The sequence below is a fragment of the Cavia porcellus genome, unplaced genomic scaffold (assembly GCF_034190915.1).
Source record: "Cavia porcellus strain 051 isolate PalLab524CR breed Dunkin Hartley unplaced genomic scaffold, mCavPor4.1 scaffold_10, whole genome shotgun sequence".
In the NCBI taxonomy this organism is placed as follows: Eukaryota; Metazoa; Chordata; class Mammalia; order Rodentia; family Caviidae; genus Cavia; species Cavia porcellus.
The window spans coordinates 60,037,991-60,057,480 of record NW_026947493.1 but is presented as its reverse complement, the minus strand read 5'-3'; the positions used below and the strand labels follow the sequence as shown (position 1 = coordinate 60,057,480).

The following is a 19,490-nucleotide window of genomic DNA, read 5'->3' as shown; positions in this document are numbered from 1 at the left end:
AAAAAAAAGGTAAGAAATCACTAGTTAATAGATTACATATTGTCATCTTAGAAATAGTTGTTCAAGTGTAACAATTATTGTTACGAAGATGCTAATGCTACTGTTTTTAGTGGCCACAGACATGTTTCAATCATTTATATAACATTCTCTCCCAATGATTTCTTCAGTCATATTCTCCCTTAATTTAAAGCAATTTCCATTGCCTACTCCCTAAAACAGATCCATGTGAGTGTCTTTTATATATCTGAGTCTTTCATATTCAGTTGAGAAGCAATAATATCACTGGTAACCTGAGAGACAAAGGACTCCAGATTCATCATGTAAAAGGTTTTTTACCTTCTTGGGCCACTAAGGGAAAAAATGCCTTCGTTCTCTTAAGATTTTGATCTTAAATTCTGCATACAAAACACTAATACCCAACCATTTATACTACCATGCTGCTCATTCTCCAATATGTGGGGCTGGTAAAGTTTTTAAAGCTTTCAAGTTGGTCAAGAGACACATAATAAAATATTGTAAGCTGTGCAGTGTACGCAGTGTATGCTTCAAGTACTCAGCTCTGCTACTATAGCATGAAGGCAGGCATAGACAGTACGTCAACAGTGAGTGTGACTGGGTCCCATGTGACTTTACAGACAATGATACATGAATTTAATAGAATGCTCACATCCCATGGGGCACTCTTCTTATTTTAACTTTTTCCTCTCTTAGAAATGTAAATTAACTTTGTTCTTTGCAAATTTAAGCAATGGGCCAGATCTAGGTTTAGGGCTATAGATAGCCAATTTCCGCTTGAAGACAGAGAACTTTAATATAAATATTTTCATTATTTAGAATTATTTTCTCTCATAAATAGCATTAATTTGTGCATTTACCATATCCTTAACCATTCCTTAACAAGAATCATCATCTCTTGTGCATAATCTATGTTACTGGACCTTTTTAACAGCAAAATACATCCTGTGCTTCTTTTGAGCTTCCACATAGCCTATGTGTTTAAGCTATTTTGATCAAATGATACGGTGCTGTGTAGTGGGAAAATAAGATTAAACAAATGAAACAAGTTTATTATGGAGTATCACATCTACAAGGCTGACTTTGTTCAGGTGGAGGGCTGAGAGTTTTGTTACCAACGGTTTATAATTATTTATGTGTGCTTTCATTTTCTTCTTCTACCTAATTACCTTTGGTTAGTCCTTGAATTACTCCCCAGGCAATATATTTAAGACTGGGTCTAAATCAGAGCTGCATCACAGAGTCTTAACAAGACAACTAAGGTTTTATTTTAAGAAAAAATAAAATTTCATAACAAAATTTTCAGAGTGACAATAGTTAATGCTCTATGTATCATTATCTTAAAAGTAGTTATTCAGAGTTACAAGAAAATGATTTTTAGAAAGAAGAAACAGGTAATACGGAATTCCATTTTCAACAAAGATAGGCCAATAGTATAACTGAAACAAATTAGCATACATATAATTTTTCAAACAACAGAATAGGTAATTTGGGGAAGTATTTAAACTTCTTCCTACTTGTCTTCTATTTTACTCTTTATCTCTCTGTGCATACACACACACACAAACATATATGATATATATATATATATATATATATAGTTTCTCATATTTATATTTTGTTTCTCTTGTATGAGAAGCACAATGTTTTTTCATCTATGATAATACTCATTATTGTTGTAGCTTGGCACAACTGACACCATCTTAGACCTGCATTTAACTAGTGCCCCGTATTTGACCTAGGAAAATGGAAAATTACTCAGGGTATAAGCCCCATGACAAAAGCAAAATGAGCTGTACCCACAGGAGAAAAGTTAACCTACTCAACAAAAGCAGCAGGATACAGATGTCAACCAAAAATAAATGTAAGATTCTAGCTAAATTGTTTCCAACAGGATACCTTTTGTGATTTTTTTTTTTTTTTTTTTTTTTGGTCTTTTCCTTTTTACAGGTACCAGGGATCAAACTCGTCAAACTCTTGACTGCCTGCTTGCAAGGCAGGCACTTATGCCGCTGAGCTAAATCCCCAGCCCCAATTCTCTCTTTTGAAAACTGTATCTTTCCAGTTTGGCCACTTGTTTGGACCCTGAAATGGCGGGGGAGGGAGGAGTCTGTATATGAGTGGTCCTGAGCTTAATTAATTAAATTTCAAATTTATCAATTTGGCTGCTTGGATTCCTATATTATTGTTTGCAAAGCCGTCTCATTTAGGGGCACATCTGGGATTATAGGATCCAAGCCTCCTTTGAAGCAACTGTTCCTCAGGGGGACTACTGACAAGATGTTCCTCACCCCTGAGAAATCTCTGTTTCAAAGAGAAACTAAAACTCCTGGATGCTAATTTGGATCAAGCCGTCCAGATCCTTACCGATAAGATTGTTTTAATTCTTGTTGGGGTGTATCTTGGGGGTCTTTGGAGACATTGGATGCAACATTAAAATCTCCAAGACTGTTCGCAGATCAAGATGTTGGCTGGGACTTGTTGGCCATAAGGTCAAACTAGTTCTTGGTGTCAGTCTGTTAGTTTCCATCTTTGTTTTGTTAATCTTGTTTGTCACTGGTTTAATGTTTGTTATTTGTGACAAATGTTTCTGTTTCTCTGTTGCCCCTACAATGAGTTCTTAACCATTTTCAAGAATTTCGTTGGAGAGCCTCTTCCTATGGTGGACCTGTTTATCCAGGGAAGCTCTGAACTTTTTATGAAGTTAAATGGCCTGCTTTCAGAGTCTCTTGCCTCCAGAAGGGGCTTTTAATTTCTCTTTGTATAGACAGGTCTGTCAGGTCATCTTTGGGACAGCAGGACACTATGACCAAGTTGTTTATATACAAACCTGGATTGACTTGGTTCTGGACCCCCTAACTGGGTCCCCTCTTGCCGTTCCAAATACTGCACTTTCAGTGCAGTTATAAAACCTGTCTCTCCCAAACCTTCCCCAGCTCTTCTCCCTCTTCTTAACTCCGCATCCTTGATCTCTCTGTGCATTGTTCCTCCTGGCTACCATTCTCCCCCTGAAGAACCCAACTCCCCTTTCCCCTTCACACACCGGTAGTTGGCGCCCATTTTCTTTGTTTTTTTTTTTTAATTTTATTTTGAAAGTAGTAAAATACAAGAACAAGACAGAATAAAGCCAACTAAGATCATACAGTGAAATTGGTACAGAACTTCACAGCAGGTTACTGGGTTAACAGTAATAGGTACCAGAGTATATTTCGTTATCTTTACAATAGTTGTTCTTTCAATCACATATATCAAAATAAAATGAAATACAGAACATTATAGAACTTATCAAAACAGAATATTGAATGGAGCAGTACCATTAATCAGAACAGAGCAAAACAGTAATAAAAATATTTGCCTTCAAAGAGATGGTACAAGGAAATCCCCTTATTTGCTATGGTCAACCTCCCAGGAGATGCTCAGATTCCTGTTTCCCATTTGCTAATGGGGGGACAGAAAAAGGGGGGAAAGGGAAGAGGAATGTTTGACTCTAGGCCATGTATCAGTAGGTTCACTATTGCTTAGCAGGGAGGCAGGCCAGTTGCTTGGTTTCCCAGCTTCATAAATTCCATATGGTGTGGATCTCAGAAGACACTGGTGGTTCTCCCCTGGAAGGGCTGCAGATGGTGCCCATTTTCTAGGGCTTCTGCCCCAACCATCCTCTCCAGGCTCAACTCCCCCACCCTTTTCACCTCTCTGTGAGGCTGTCTCTGGGGAGGGGTCTCCCAGACCCTTCCTAGTCTATGTCCCCTTCTCCACTAGTGATCTCTATAACTGAAAACAACAAAATCCCTCATTCTCTCAAAACCCCCAGGGGCTCATTTCCCTCCTTGTTTTTCTTCATGCATCTGGGATGACTGCCAACAGCTTCTCCAGATTCTTTTTATTTCTGGGGACAGAGAACAAATCCACACCTTGGGATACAAATTGGTTCTGGGACTGGATGGCAACTCTAGCTCTGATCCAGCTCAGTTGGACCCCGTATTTCCCCTCACTCGCCCTTCTTGGGACTAACAATGAACAAGGTAAGGAGGCTGTTGAATGGTATCACCAGACTCTTTTGGGTGCTTTAAAAGCAGCTGCTCAGAAGCCAATCAATTTGTCTAAAGTTTCAGAGGTGAGTCAGGGACCTGATGAGGCTCCATCTGCATTCTTGGAGTGCCTCCTAGAGGCATATTGTATTTATACACCTATTAATCTGGAGGCACCTGAGAATAAATGAGCCCCAAATACCACATTTGTCTCCCAGTCGGCCCCAGATATTTAAAAGCTTCAAAGGCTAAAAGGTTTCGAAGGTTAAGACACTTTTAGAGTTAGTGGAGATAGCCCAAAAGGTCTTCAACAACCAGGAAGATCCACAGGATTTACCAAAAGGATGCATTTTTGCTCCAGGAAAAAAAATCCCAATACTAAATGTGACTCAGGACCCCCCCCCACCTAAAAGGGCCCCATTATCCAAAAACCAATGTGCCTATTGTAAAAAAGAGGGCCACTGAAAAAAGGACTGTCCAAAGCTCCAAAAAGAGACTGCCTCCACTCTGAAGGTCTTGATTCAAAACTGAGCCAGTCAAGGTTCTTTCAACCCCAGGAACCCAGGTAAACTCTTACGGTAGAGGGCCAAAAGTTAGTCAACACAGGAACAAGCTATTTAGTCTTACAACAGCCAGTGGGTCCTTTGACTCAAACCAAGACAAGCATTCAAGGAGCAACTGGAAAAATAAAGGCTTACCCATGGACTCAGGCCAGTATTATAGATTTGAGCAGAGGGTCCCTAATCCACTTTTTCCTTGTCATGCCCAAATGTCTTTACTCCATGATCAGACAAGACTTGCTCCACAAGTTACAGGCTCAAATCTCTTTTGAGGGCACAAACCTCTCGGTGACTCTTGGGTTTCACAGAAAGACTAGAAGTCTTCAGAAAGCTAAATCAGAGGTGACTACTCCTCCTCCATCTGCCATTCTTTTTACTTGCCCCATGACTGAAGGATACTTGTATCTGGTGGACTCCCCTCCAATTTTGTTGCTGCAAAAATGGCAAAAGGAGGTTCCTGGGATCTGGGCAGAATCCAGCTCACTGGGACTTACAATCAACCAACCTCCAATTGTAGTCACCCTTAACCCTGGGGCTACCCCATTCTAGGTCCACCAATATCCACTCAGCTTACAAGCCATGGAAGGAATTTCTAAGCACATTCAAAGGCTGAAAGAGGCCAGTATCTTGATTCCTTGTAAGTCAGCCTGAAACATGCCTTTGCTACCTGTCCAGAAGCCTGGAACCTCAGACTATCAACCTGTCCAAGACTTCCATGAGGTAAATAAAAGTCTCTACACCCCACTGTTCCTAATACATATACTTCGCTCAGCTTGCTGCCTCCCATGTACACCTTCTTCTCTGCATTGGACTTAAAAGGATGGCTTCTTCTCCCTACCACTGGATCCAGTAAGTTAACCCATCTTCGCCTTTGAATGGACAGACCCTAGGATGGGAGAATCAGGATAACTGATCTGGACACGTTTACTCCAGGGGTTCAAAAATGCACCAACTCTATTTGATGAGACTCAGAGGAGGGATTTATAAGATTTTTTTTTTGCAAGAGGAACAAGCTTTCAGTGATTTAAAACAGGTTCTCATGAATACTCCAGCCCTCACTCTCCCTGACTTAGTCCAATCTTTCCAATTATATGTGGCCGAGAGTTATGGAAATGAAAAAGGGGTCTTAACCCAGTACCTAGGACTCTGGAAGAGGCCCATTACCTATCTTTCCCAGCAATTAGACCCCACAGTTGCAGGGTGGCCAAACTGCCTATAAACAATTACAGCCATTGCAATACTCACCAGGGAAGCCACTGACTTTTGGCCAGACACTCCAAATAGTGGCCCCACACGCTGTGGAGACACTATTGCAGTTGCCTCCTCATAGATAGCTTTCCAAAACTCACATTGTCCAGCACCAAGTCCTTTTACTGGATACTGACCACATCAAGTTCCTGTCTACTTCTGCCCTCAATCCAGCAACTCTCCTGCCTGACAATGACTCCTCAATGCTGATACACAATTGTATGGACATTACTGACTCAGTCTCAAGCCTGTGAGCTGACCTGACTAATGTCCCACTTGCCTAGCCTGAAGCCATCCTTTTCACAGATGGCAGCAGTTATCTCCACCAAGGTACTCGAGTGGCAGGAGCTACAGTGACCACCAAAACTGAAGTAATATGAGCCAAGCTTTAGGGTCTGGAATTTCAGCTCAGCAGGCAAAACTGATACCCTGACTCAAGTCCTAAGATGGGGACAAAATATATATATATATATATATATATATATATATATATATATATGTAAATATACAGATAGTCAGTACACTTTTGCTACCATCCATGTGGATAGGGCCAATTATCAGAAAAGAGGACTTATAACCTCGCAAGAACAAAGATCAGAAATGCTCTTGAGACCTTAGACCTCCTGGCTGCCATCTGGTTGCCCCAAAAGGCTGTCATTTTACATTGTTTGGGGCACCAACGAAAAGACATCCCAATAGCTTGTGGAATTGCCCTCACTGATAAGACAGCCAGAAAGGAGGCACTAAAACCAGTGGGGGCTACAATGTACCTCCCAGCTCTCCCGCTACCCGTACTCCTAAGTCATTTTACTTAGTTCAGACTTGAGTTTAGCCAAGAGCTTAGAGGCCCAACTCTCTCTGGAAGGCTGGTAAACCTTACTGGATGGGCAAATTCTCATCTCAGAATTGTTAGGCCCCCAGTTCATCTAGGAGACCCACCAGGCCACCCACTTAGGAACTAAATTAGGAGGAACTAAATGATGAGGACATTATTTTATCCCCAAATTATCTCAGCTGACTAAAGAGGTCAGCCAAAAATGTCCATGATGTCTTCAGGTGAACCCTAAGCTGGTTCCCACTGATGTTCAAAAGAGACAAGGACTTACCCCTGGAGACCAGTGGGAGACAGACTTTACTGAAATGAGCTGAAGAAGAAAAGGACAGGGGCTGGGGATTTAGCTCAGCGGCATAAGTACCTGCCTTGTAAGCAGGCAGTCGTGAGTTCGATCCCTGGTACCGATAAAAATGAAAAAGAAAAAAAAAAAAGAAAAGGACATAAATATCTCTTAGTTCTCATAGACACATTTACCAGATGGACTGAAGGATTTGCCAGTTGGACTAAATCAGCTCTCAATAGTAACTAAGAAACTCCTCTAGGAGATAGTGCCTCCATTTGGTTTGCCCACCTCTCTGGGGTCCAGACAATGGTCCAGCTTTCATAGCTTCAGATCACCCAAAATTTAGCTACAGCTTTAGAAATAAATTGGAAATTACACTGTGCTTACTGGTCTCAGAGTTCAGGCCAAGTAGAGAAAATGAACAAAACCATAAAGGAAAATATTTCAAAACTGGTTTTTGAGATTGGCAAAAACTAGGTAAGCCTCCTTCCTTTTGCCCTTCTAAGAAGCATGAGCAATGTACTCCCTACCTCCAAGACATGACTCCTTTTGAGGCCATGTACGGCTGAACACCTCCTTTGATTTCCCATGTCCAAGATGATAAATTGGCTACTGTCACTAATGGGGAACTTGTTAAGTTCTTACAGGCTCTCCAGCCCTTCCTGCACTTGACCCACCGCTTGTTCCGGTGCTACCAGACCGTTCCTGAAAGACATGGTGACACCCTGGCAGCTCAACCTGGTGATTAAATCTACATCAAAAGGAGACAGCCCATGTCCCTAGACACCGACTGGGCAGGACCCTATACAGTCACCTCGAGTAGTCCCCTAACTGTTAAGGTTGCTGGAAAGAGCCACTGGATTTATCACTCCCACTTCAAGCCTGTAGGACCAGAGACTCCAGCTAAATGGACTATCAAAAAGTCTTCTGACCCTTTAAAGGTTAAGCTCCAAAGATATAGACCCTAAGTTTATGAGTATAATCTTCCTTATTCCAGCCATTCCCACAAAAAACCATCACCCTGTAGCTTATATGTGGGTTATGACTAGAACTTCAGATGGAGTAATCTTAGCCTTTACCAGAAGCCTTGGAAATCCCCTCCTTAACATCACCCTCTGTTTGATCATGGGGAGGGCTGACACAAAAAAACTGAAATGCACTGGCCTTACCTCAGCTGCCTGGATTCCAGCTGGGTTTTTCTCATCAGACCCAAATATTCCCTTTTATTTATGTCAGGCAATCTCTAAAGTGGACAGATGTTCTACTAGTTCTGGGTCAAACCTGCACCATTATTACCATTGCCAACAAACTGCTTGGGGTTGTAAAACTGTAGTCCCCTGGTCAGATAATGACCCTTATGTGTCTGCTAGGTATGATTCCCATAAGGGCTACATTTTATTTTTGCCTAAGCAACTGGAAGATTCTTCCTAGAATGGAGGAAAAACTTGGGGCATTTGCCTCTATGTAACTGGATGGGATCTTGGTTCGCTCTTTACCATCCAGAGAAAACAGGGAAGTAATCCAATCCATTCAAAACCCCTAGGCCCCATTGGTGAGCTTACCCTGTCACCAAACGAGTTTCCCACTCCAGTGGTTACCTCCACCATGAGTTCCCCTCCCTCCCCATCTGTCCCCAGACAACCTCTTTACACCCCAACACAGTTACAACCTGAGAGCCTTGTCTTCCAATCTCTGGAACTGATATTTAAATTACTTACTAGTTCATCCCCCAACATTACTCCAGACTGTTGGTTATGCTTAAATTCTGACACCCCCCCTCCCATTATGTGAGACTTGCTGCGAATGCAACTGTTGCAATCAATACCAAATTGTAAACACCTCAAACCTTGATTCTAGTTCATGCTGGTGGGAGCAGGGACCTAAGTCCCTCACTTTGGGAAACATTCAGGGTTCTGGACTTTGTATTTAGTCTGTAAGTTTCCTTTTGAAGCCCTCTCCATTTTGAATTAATTGTAATTCAACTGTGTATGTACAAAATGTCTCTTACCCTCTTAATCCACATTTAGTCTTGCTGCCTGCAACTTGGTTTGTCTGTACAAAGAGCCTCACCCCTTGTGCTCTTCTGGCTGTCTTCACTGGACCTAACCCTGAATTCTGTGTCTTAACTCATGTTCTTCCCCAAGTGTACTGGTATTCTGGAGAAGGAAGGCACATATGGGGTTACCCAACCTCACAAGAAAAAAGAGTCCTAATTCCTGCCCTTTTGGGATTAGCAGTAGCCAGTTCCACAGCAGTAGGAACCATAGCCCTCATAACAGGAGACCAGACTTACCAGATACTAAGCAAAGAAACAGACTGTGTTCTGGGCACACTTGAACATAATGTTCATCTCTTGGAGAAGTCCCTAAACTCCCTGGCTGAGATGGTTCTTCAGAACCTGGGAGATCTAGACCTTCTATTCTTAAAACAGGGCAGTCTATGCCTAGCCCTTGGTAAATCATGTTGCTTTTACACCAACCACTCAGGAGTTATTAGAGACAGTCTTATCTCAAAAGGTGCCTAGCTGATAACAAAAAATGATAGACATCATCAACAGAGTTCATATAAAATTTGTTCCCCACCATCCCATGGCTGACCACCCTACTCACAGCTCTAGCAGGACCCCTGATTTTCCTTTTTACTGTCCATTACTATTGGCCTCTGCATAAAAAAATGTTTAATGTTATATCCAAAGCCGAGTCCAATCTATTGAATTATACACTACCAGTACGAGAATCTGCAAAATGTAGATAAGAAAGATGACTTTTAAAAGGATGACCAGGAATCAAGGATTTGATTCATACACTAAAACCAGTGGGGAATGTTGTAGCTTGGCATAACTTACACCATCTTGAGCCCTGTATTTCACTAGTGCCCCGTATTTGACCCAGGAAAATGGAAAATTACTCAGGGTATAAATCCCATGAAAAGCAGAATGAGCTGTATATATAGGAGAAAAATTAACCTACTCAACAAAAGAAGCAGGGCACAGGTGTCAATCAAAAATTAATGTAAGATTCTAGCTAAATTGTTTCCAACAGGATGCCTTTTGTGATTCTTTTAAAAACTCTGTATCTTTCCAGTTTGGGGCCACTTGTTTGGACCCTGAAACTGGGCGTGGGGGGTGTCTGCATAAGAGTGGTCCTGAGCTCAGTTAATTTCAAATTTACCAATTTGGCTGGTTGGATTCCTACATTGTTGTTCACGAACCCACCTCACTCATGTGGAAGCTTTAATGGCGATATCTTAATGAAAGATTTCAATTTTCTAAAATACATCAACTCAGAACGTCTTAACTGGGAAAAACACAGATAAACACGCCAGAAAAAAATATTCCTTCTAACAAGTTCCTTGGCATTTGTTCTAATTTTATATCCTATTATTGCGCGTGGCGTCTTGTACCTCTGCCATGCTGTCAGAAACTTGCTTTTTGAAGTAAAAGTTATAATGAAACAGCATCTGAATTTCTTGCTCATCACAAAGGCGGCTTCAGGAGACGGTAATTAGTAGGTGTCGCCTGCGCCTCCCGCGACCCAGACGCGGCTGGCCGAGGTGCGCAGCGCCACCTCCTGGGAGCAGCCGGCCCAGCCGGGCCCAGCAACGAAGAGGTGAGGACTCCCGTAACGTCTTCACTACCCGGGAGACTCAGGAACGCGTTGCATGGCTTTCTGCTCGCTGGAGACCGAGGACGTCGGCAATTCCGCCTAAAGACAGATGCTAAGGGATCCCCACGGTGAGTAGAACCTCGCACTAAGGGCGGGGCTCCGTGTGGAAAACGGTTGGCCTCGTGGGCGGGATTACACCAAGTGGGCGGAGTCCTGCTGCTAGGAACGGAAGTACGTCTGGTAGGCGGGGCGTGGTGCACGCCTGAAGCAGAGTGGGACCCTGTGTAGTGGGCAGGACATCGTTCAGTAGGCGGGACTTCAAGCTACTCAAGGCCCACACAAGGTGAGACTCCGCTTTGTGGGCGGGGCCCTCCACTGCGTTGCCCCTAGCAGGAGGAGGTTGGGACTCCTCCAGGTGTGTGGATCCGGGTTCGCTAAGGAGGAATTCTGTGTATGTGCCAGACCAGGCGGGTAGGAGTCCGTTCCGCAGGCGTAACTCCGGTCGGTGTGAGGCCTCTCGCCGAGTGTGGGCGGTGCGGGAGTGGGTGGCCTCCTCCCCGTGGGCGGGGCTAGGTCGATAGGCGGGGTTATTTCTTGGGAGCAGACCTGACTATCTTCTTCCCGGAACTTCTCCAACGGTGTTCGTGTAGGTGGCGGCACCAGGAGCTTGAGTGGCGCCACACGGATACCCAAGGTCTGGTGAAAGCTATGAACCTTTTCTGTGGTCTGGCGTGAGGTTCGGGGGACTGAGGCATAATTGGGCCTGCCGCGTGGTGCTGTGGTCCGGAGGGTTCGGTTCCGCTGTGCTGGGCTTCACGCAGCCCTGCCGGGATGGGGGGGAGGGGAGGAAGCCGGCCTCCTGGCCAGACCCAAAAGCCGATGCCACCCCCCTTGGCACGTTACCTGTGTAGGGCCGCGTCGATTATGATCACGGTTGCCGCGTGGTTGTGAGAATTTTCCTACCTCTCCCCACTTAGCGTGTTCCTTCCTCATAGTCCTTTCTCCTGTTCCCAATTCTTACTGTGTCTCACTGATGTGCTGCCTGCAACATCTATTAACTACGTTTCATGTTTATGTAGTACTGTCTGAACCTGTGTTTCCGTTACTGTATAGCAGTTCTATACCATTAGCTAATGAGTGCTAGAAGACTGAATTTTAGTTACTACTGGAGAGACTTTATATTACTTAATTTGAATGGATTTAATGTTTTTGCTTCTGTAATTGTGTATTTTCTACTTCGTCGATTTTTTAAAAATTAGTACTGTTGGTAAAGTAGTTGCTGTCTTAGTTTTCTGAAGTCAAATGGAGGATAAAAATTTCAGTGATGCTACAATGTAAAAAAAAATGATACCCAAGATGCCTTCGAGAACAATCAGGCGGGCTAGTACTATGTACACATAGTAGAGAGGTAGGAGATGACATTCGACAGAGGCTATTTATTATTCAGAGTACCAGTAATATGATGGACCAAGTTATCCTGCCCCTTTATATGTCAAGAGGGCCATGAAAGATTTTTAACATTGGGAAGGTTCATCAGCACTGTACAGATAGCAATTGTGCAGTGGTTTAAGACTCTGGCAAGGTATAAAGGGTCAGACCACAAATATTTTGGACTTTCTGGGCCATATATATATATATATATATATATATATATATTGTACCTGGAGTTGAACTCAGTACCTTGCGCTTGCCAGGCAGGCACTGGGGCCATACTTTTAACAGGAAAGCAGACACTGACAATTAATAATTGGATGAGTATATAGTAAATACTAAGACAAGTTCCTATCTGATTCGGTCCATGGGGCATAGTTTGCCAATCCATGGTCTAAACCAATGAACCCAGTCCTGAACTAGACAGTAGTACACCATGATTTGGAATTGATTATTTATATATGAGAGGCAGAATCACATAGTATGAGTATAATATAGTCTGTGTGGCTTTAAATCATGCCATCTGTGGCAGATTAATTTCTCTAAGTTACTTTAATCTGTAAAAATGAGGATTTTTTTCCTCACATGCATTATTAAAAAGATTTGGAATATATTTCTAATACAGATGTTACAGGATTAATGCATTTAGTTACAAAGCAACAAAAATTAAGTTTTTGGTGTAAGAACCATTGATATGAAATAATATGGAAGCTGAAAAGTAATTTGATTAAATGCAGGATTAAAGGCTGATCTGGATGGAACACACTGGTGAAAAAGAGAGAATATAAAGGAATGAGAAATCAAAGTGAGGCAGTGCCTAAAGTATGATAGTGTTATGGCTGGTATCTGCAGTGTCCCCCCACCCAAAAGGCTCATTGTGTTGAAGAGGGGCTTTTGGGTTTGTCTTGTTTTTGAGACCGGATCTCACTATGTAGTTGAGACTAGGCTTGAATTTACTATGTATCCCAGGCTAACCTAACTCATGAGTTTTCCTGCCTCAATCGCCTAAGAGCTAGGGTTACAGGCATGTAACACCCAGCCAGCTGCTGAGGGGCTTTGGGAAATAGTTTTATCATAATGACTCTTAACTTTACTGATGAAGTTTTAATTTGATGATACTAGGAAGGGATAGAAATAAGGTAGACCCTAGAAGTGAAGGGATCACAGGGGCATGAGGTTGGGAGCCATGTCAGGCCCCTTCTATGACTCTTGTTCTCTTTGCTTCCTGGCTGCCCTATGTTTAGCAGCTAAGATTTGAGGCCCTCAGCAGTGGAACCAGTTGACTACAGTCTGAACTATGAGCCAGAATATACATCAGTACTCCTTTAGGTAGCTATTCTCAAGTTTGTTCCTGTGATGGCTGAATAAGACATTTACGAACCAGGCGTGTGTAGTGGTATATAGACTGAGGGATAATCGGTAAGAGTTCACACTGTCAGATGCTGAAGAGAAAAACACTTATTGGTGATATCAGATAAATTCAACAGTAAATATTAATTAGGTACTTCTAGTGGGCCAAATATTAAGGATGCATTAAAGTAGATAAATACGTTATACTCAAAAAACAAATAAGATTTTAATAGAATAGTATTTAGCAGTTTAATCAAGAGTAATGAGATACAGTGATGCGTGCTTATAATTTCAGCTACCCAAGAGGCTGAGGCAGGAGGATCACAAGTTTAAACCTAGCCTAGGCAATTTAGCAAATCCTGTTGCGATAATAATAATAAAAGGCTTGGTGATGTAGATTAGTGCAAAAGCTCCAGGTTCACTTCCCAGAACTGGTACTCTGCCAACCCAAATCAGGAGTAAGATGGACTTTCTTAGACTTAGTACTTCTGCTTTAAAAACTTAAAATGATTTTATAGTTCTTAAACATAGGCAGCTTAATTCATCTCCTTTTTTTCCTCTTCTAGACAATGGCCAAGAATAAATTAAGAGGGCAGAAGTCCAAGAATGTATTTCAGATAGCCAACCAAAAAACCTTTAAGTCTAAAAATAAAGCAAAACCAGTTACCACTAATCTTAAGAAGGTGAGTTTTACTAAGTACCACAAGTACAGCATAGTAGTAAAGCAACTGTACAGCTGAATTCTGTTGTTTAACCTAAAAGTTGTTTAACCCCAAACAGAGTCTTTCCTACAAAGTAAGATGATGTTTATGATTCAAAGAAAATGATTTTTATTGCTACATTTTAGGTATACATGGTCCTGTTTATTATAGGAAATTTATAACTTACATGATGTAATTTTTTTTTTTTACCATTCCCTTCCCCTCCCTTCAGCCTTCTTCCCCTCCTTGTTTCCATTTTGTTGTTTTGTTTTTTCCTTTTCTTTTTTACTAACAGGATGATTTTAAATGTTTTTTTTAAAGTTGAAGAAAAACAACTTTCCTTTCTTAAAGTGTAGGAAAAAGTATTTTAAGTGCAAATGTCTAAGTGCAAAGGTATAAAAGTGCATATGACAGTTTAACAACTTCATTATAGCATACAAAGCATTAAATAAAAAGCCTCATAGTATGAGAAATAGTTTTTATCTCTAAATTCAAATATATTCAAGAACCTACTAACAGAGCCAAGACATGGAATGTCAGCATTTTTCTCTAATTATTATCCTGGAACTCAAATGAACATAAGTCTATACTGTTCTCAAAATGCAAAATTTAAAGTTTATTATCTTTATATTTCAAAATATTTAAGAAAATTCTTCAACACTTACATGGTTCTCTTAATATTTCTTAAGAATGGTTTTCAAATTGAAATACTGGTTAGTCTGTTTTCCAAGACTTGTTATTTTTTGTAATCCATAGAAAAATGACATTTCGGCTTTAACTTATCAATGAGCTAAGTTTTTTGATACATAACTTTTATGACTTTTTAAATGCTATAAGGGAAAAGAGCTAGGTGCTATAGGATTTTTGAGTTGAGTTTTACATAGGATTGTCTTCATATGTAACATTGAGGTCGAGATGGGAATGATAAAGACTAGTAATGCTGAGATGTATCGGAAGCAGCATGTTCCTCAAACTATGGAAAAGCTTGGTGCATTTGAGAGTGTGTCAGTTCAACATGGGGTACTAGAACCTTTGTACTTATCTGAGAGAGAGAGAGAGACAGCAGAATCTGAATGGTCAGCATGGTTGGATAAAGTATTAAGTATTGTGCCTTTCTCATAAAGTGAGTTAAGCAAGGGAATATTGTCAGCCGATATGTAAAAGTGAAGCCTGTTATGATTCTCAAGCTTCAGAAAGCAGAAAGGTAGTTGGGTATAAACATTGCTTGGCAAGTTTAAGAAAAAGGAGAAGAAAAGTTAATTAAAGAATGTAAAGAAGTGATGAAATCTCTTCTGGCTAAGTGGGATATAAAATTATGGAAAACAGTGAAATTAGTGAGAAAAGATTCAGTGAGATTCAAAAATTGTTGAATCTCCTTGTTAAGTGAACAAGGAGAGGCAGTGCTGCAGAAGGTACTCCATAGTAGTTGGCCGAGACAGGTAATGACGAAGATCCCTGGAGATGAGAACCTCAACAGATAAAGAGGCTATAGGCTTAGATTTTTGAAGACACTAAGTAGTGACAATAAGCATGAGCAGTCAGTGAGCTAAGGTTTGAAAATCTGCATGAAGAAGCAAATCATAACATTGGTGAGTGACAGCAATGAGGAAGACCATAATGTTCTCATGCATGGTGTGTAAGGGAGCTAAAGGTTTTGAAGGAGAAACTGTTTGGTACAAGAAACATCTTTTTTGTTGTTGTCAAGTTTTAGTGATATAACTTTAGATGTAACTTACTTGTGCATGGAAAAATACCAACTAAAATGGTTCACATATATTTTACATTATATATGCTACTTCTTCAAACCCCCAGCAAAATGAAGTCTGAAACACAAATTTCTGAATGCTTTTCTAATCAATTTGTAAAGTCAGAGGGGAAAAAGGACTTTGTCAAAATGTAATCTTCAGGCTTTTTAGCTATGGTCCTGGCTAGTAGGGTCATGATGAATACAGAATTACCCATATCTTTTAGATTTGGAGATGATTTCACCTGTTTGCTCCATAAACAGATCTTTAACAGGGTCACTTGGCTAGCTGGGATACTTAAATGTGCTGAGAAAAAATTAGATACTTGGTATATATACTCAGTATCAAAAACATTTTAACAAATGCATTTTTAGCATAACAGCTTCTCCAAGCCTACAGAATTGGTTTCTACTAATTGGATATAGCCTGCCTGATCTGCCAATAATACAGTCACAACCAGGAACTTAGGGAAAATTAGAGAAATGGAAGTACTTGTATATTGACAGCTAAAGCCAAATTTTGGAACTTAAAGTTGTATTTTTACAGCTTTCTATACAAAGGGTACAGTGAAGCAGTTAGTTTTAACATCAGCTAAGGCACAGCATGTATAAGATCAAATTTCCTCATAAGGGGAACATTAAACCTAACCATTGAATATGATTCAGTTGTCTACTTCAATTTGTGACCAGAAATGTGGAAAGAATCAAGTTTGTGGACTGAAGCATCCACTGTAAGTGAAGTTCTACTTGCAGGTGACATGGTTTTTGTTTTGAAACTTTTACCCATTATAGGAGCCAGGAGACTTAGAAAGGAAAAGCCAATGGGAAGTGGGTGCTACATGGAAGCTGTAAAAGTAATTTGATTAATTAAATGCAGGATTAAAGGCTGATCTGGATGGAACACACTGGTGAAAAAGAGAATATGAAGCAATGAGAAATCAAAGGCAGTGCCTAAAGTATGATAGTGTTATGGTTGGTATCTGCAGTGTCCCCCCACCCAAAAGGCTCATTGTGTTGAAGAGGGGCTTTTGGATCTTGGGTCTTGTGGCATCTCATCATAAATACAGATTGCTTTCTCGTTGATGGCAGTAGAAAGACCTTCTAACATACTACTCTCGATTCTTTTAAACATGCTTTTCATTAAAGATTCTCTATGCAGTGTTTGGCTGGGAGCTTACACTAGTGTTCAGGTCCTGGCTCTTCAGTGAACTTCATTGTATGGCCTGGGCAAGTCACTTAACCATTCTGTTCAGTCTTCCTGTCTTGTAAGATGGGAGGAATACCTATCCCACAGGGTTGTTTTGAAAATGAATTGGAAACAACATCTATGAAGCATTTAAAGTTCTTGAGGATGCTATAGAAACACAAAATAATGTCATCTAAAGTTAGTTTGTGAAAAAAAATTGCTTGTTAGTAGCAGTGAATATAAACCATCTCTACCTTTTAGACTCAAAACAGTAAGGCTAATAGGGTCAAAGAATGACTCAGAGCTATTGGAAGAGACTAATAGCATTTGATCCAGGTTTCTGGTTTTACAGGTAAGGGACGATAACATACTAATGTTGAAGGATTATGGTTAATTATTTTGGCCTTCTTCTGCCATCTAAGTCTAGGTATGAGGCATATCCATGTAGTTATTTTTAAATCTTTTGACTAAAATTTTCTAGTAAGATGATAGTTTTAGCATGAATTGTCTCCAGTTTGGTAGAGTTCAGAATTCACAGATTCTTAGTTTTAACAGAGTTAAAAGATGAATACATTTCATCTTTCATGGCTATAAGATTATGGACTAAGGCTTTTTTTCTTTTTTTAACAGATAAACATTGTGAATGATGAAAAGATTCGCAGAATGAATAATGCTTTTGTAAACATTCAGAAGGAACTTGCACACTTCTCAAAAAAGCTTACTCTTGAACCTCGGCACAAAGTGCGGGTAAGTAGGTATCATTTGCTTTTATCATGGCTCATATTGATGACTAATAAAACCAGTGAAATATGAGTAAGATGTAATTTTTCAGTATGTGGTGCTCTACTATGCTTGGCTTTATATGTTCAGCATATTCAGACCCGCAAAACATTGAGTCTGAATAAGAATGTTTTATTTCTCAAAGTATGACTGGAAGAAATTAAACTTGTTAACAGATTATGTATAGTCACTTTTATATATGTTACTAAATGTTTAAATGTACTTTTCTCCCTTCAGGTTAATCGGCAGCATCCTGAAAATGAACCAGTTAATGTTGATGAAGCTGCAAGATTAATGGCTCAATTGTAATACAGTGGAGATGTTTCAAATTCCACAAAGTATTCCCAAAAATCAATAAAATACATATTTTATACAACTTTATTTAAAAAAATCTTGTTAATATACAGGCATTGGCACATTTTAAAAACAAACTACATAAACAGATCTTTCCTGTAGTCTAGGAAAGTGGAATGTCAAAAGTCAACAAAATGATAAACTTAAAGTGCTAAAACAGAAGGCACTTCACAAAATCTGTTCACTGAAACAGTTACATATCCTCATTTACATCTTTCACTTTTAAGTGGCAGTGAATATCTCCTTGGACTAACACACATGCAGGAATAATTTCATGGCAGTTAAAATACAAGGCAAATAAGTGAATAGCCCTTGAAAAACTTTGTTTTTGATGACCTAAAGTCTGTTTCACCTTTGTCTCATGAGAAGAAACAGAAGGATTCAGAATTATAAATTGAAAACCCAGAATTAATTACTTGGGCATTAAGAGAGTTTGCAGATATGAACATCTCTTTTTTTCCAGAAACAGAGCCCTTTGTTTTTATGGTTGAAGTTTTGTGAAGTAAAAAAGAAAGTATTAGAGAAGAACACTTCAGAATCAGTGAACTAAAAAGATGTTACATTCATTATTTTAAATACTTAGGTTATTAAGAAATCTAAAATGTTACACAGTTAGAGGTAGATAACAGTCCCAAGTTTCCATGGAATCTAATAATTTAGTATCTGGACATCAAACAGATCACAGACTCCTTCATTATCGTCTAAATTAAAGTTGTAGTCATCTGCAGGGGTTGGAGAAAGCCGTAGGAGTGGAAACACTGCAGGCAAACACAGAAAAGGTTAAAGATGCTTTCTACATACAGGAAATGAGATTTAATAAACTACTCTCAAATGCCTCCACCAATTTATTTTCTAAGTCACACTTGAATTACAAAGTGTGTGCTACACACATATATACTATTAATGTTAACTGTTTATACTTTGTTGAAAGATTCTCAGGTAAAGACTTATCAATACACTGGTAATTGGTATTTTTATTTTGTCACTTTGAAAGCATAATACGTATGCAAATTTACTGGTTGCTGATATTTTCTTCCTAAATGTTTAGTACATCTCTTAATCATTACTGTACCATTTGCTAAGTTAACTGCTGTCACTTCTTGGTCTTTGCTACATTGGTTAGGAATCAGCATGTTGAATCCATAAACAAAGGTAAAGCCCACTGAGAATTTATTAAACTAATGCAGCTAATTGATTTTTAAGACTTTTTATTAGGTGATGACATTGCTGATGTTAGTAATAGTTTGGTGATTTGCAGTGGCAATTTGAAATTAGTGATAGTGGGAGTATTTTACCAAAATGGACTTTCCTATCATCTGCCGATGTTGATGTATTATTTTACTTATCTTCAGCCAGATTCTCCTCAGGAG

At 40.0% G+C, this 19,490-nt stretch overlaps 2 protein-coding genes across 7 annotated transcripts in view; one reads left to right on the top strand and one right to left on the bottom strand.

Annotated features, from left to right (window-relative positions):
• Positions 1–10,780: 10,780 nt before the first annotated feature.
• On the top strand, positions 10,781–18,142 carry Rbis (ribosomal biogenesis factor). Of its 2 annotated transcripts, none has more exons than XM_013144045.3 (4): positions 10,781–10,917; positions 13,922–14,038; positions 17,617–17,733; positions 18,004–18,142. In XM_013144045.3, exons 2-4 carry the CDS (start codon positions 13,925–13,927, stop codon positions 18,073–18,075), a joined length of 303 nt encoding a protein of 100 aa, XP_012999499.1. In that variant the 5' UTR covers positions 10,781–10,917; positions 13,922–13,924; the 3' UTR covers positions 18,076–18,142. The 2 variants fall into 2 exon arrangements, with proteins under 2 accessions (XP_012999499.1, XP_005008299.1); XM_005008242.4 differs by lacking the exon at positions 10,781–10,917 and adding an exon at positions 11,116–11,268.
• Positions 18,131–19,490, bottom strand: part of E2f5 (E2F transcription factor 5) — a 21,866-nt gene continuing 20,506 nt past the window's right edge. For all 5 annotated transcript variants that reach the window (XM_063257522.1, XM_063257521.1, XM_063257520.1 and 2 more), the window contains one exon: positions 18,131–18,878. In XM_063257522.1, the coding sequence (XP_063113592.1) occupies positions 18,769–18,878 (110 nt within the window). In that variant the 3' untranslated portion in view covers positions 18,131–18,768. The remainder of the gene's footprint in view (positions 18,879–19,490) is intronic.

Excerpts from the sequence above, each read along its gene's own strand:
- Rbis (XM_013144045.3), top strand. The coding sequence starts at position 13,925 with ATGGCCAAGAATAAATTAAGAGGGCAGAAGTCCAAGAATGTATTTCAG. Across the intron at positions 14,039-17,616 it reads TTACCACTAATCTTAAGAAG|ATAAACATTGTGAATGATGA; the intron begins GTGAGTTTTACT and ends TTTTTTTAACAG. Across the intron at positions 17,734-18,003 it reads AACCTCGGCACAAAGTGCGG|GTTAATCGGCAGCATCCTGA; the intron begins GTAAGTAGGTAT and ends TTCTCCCTTCAG.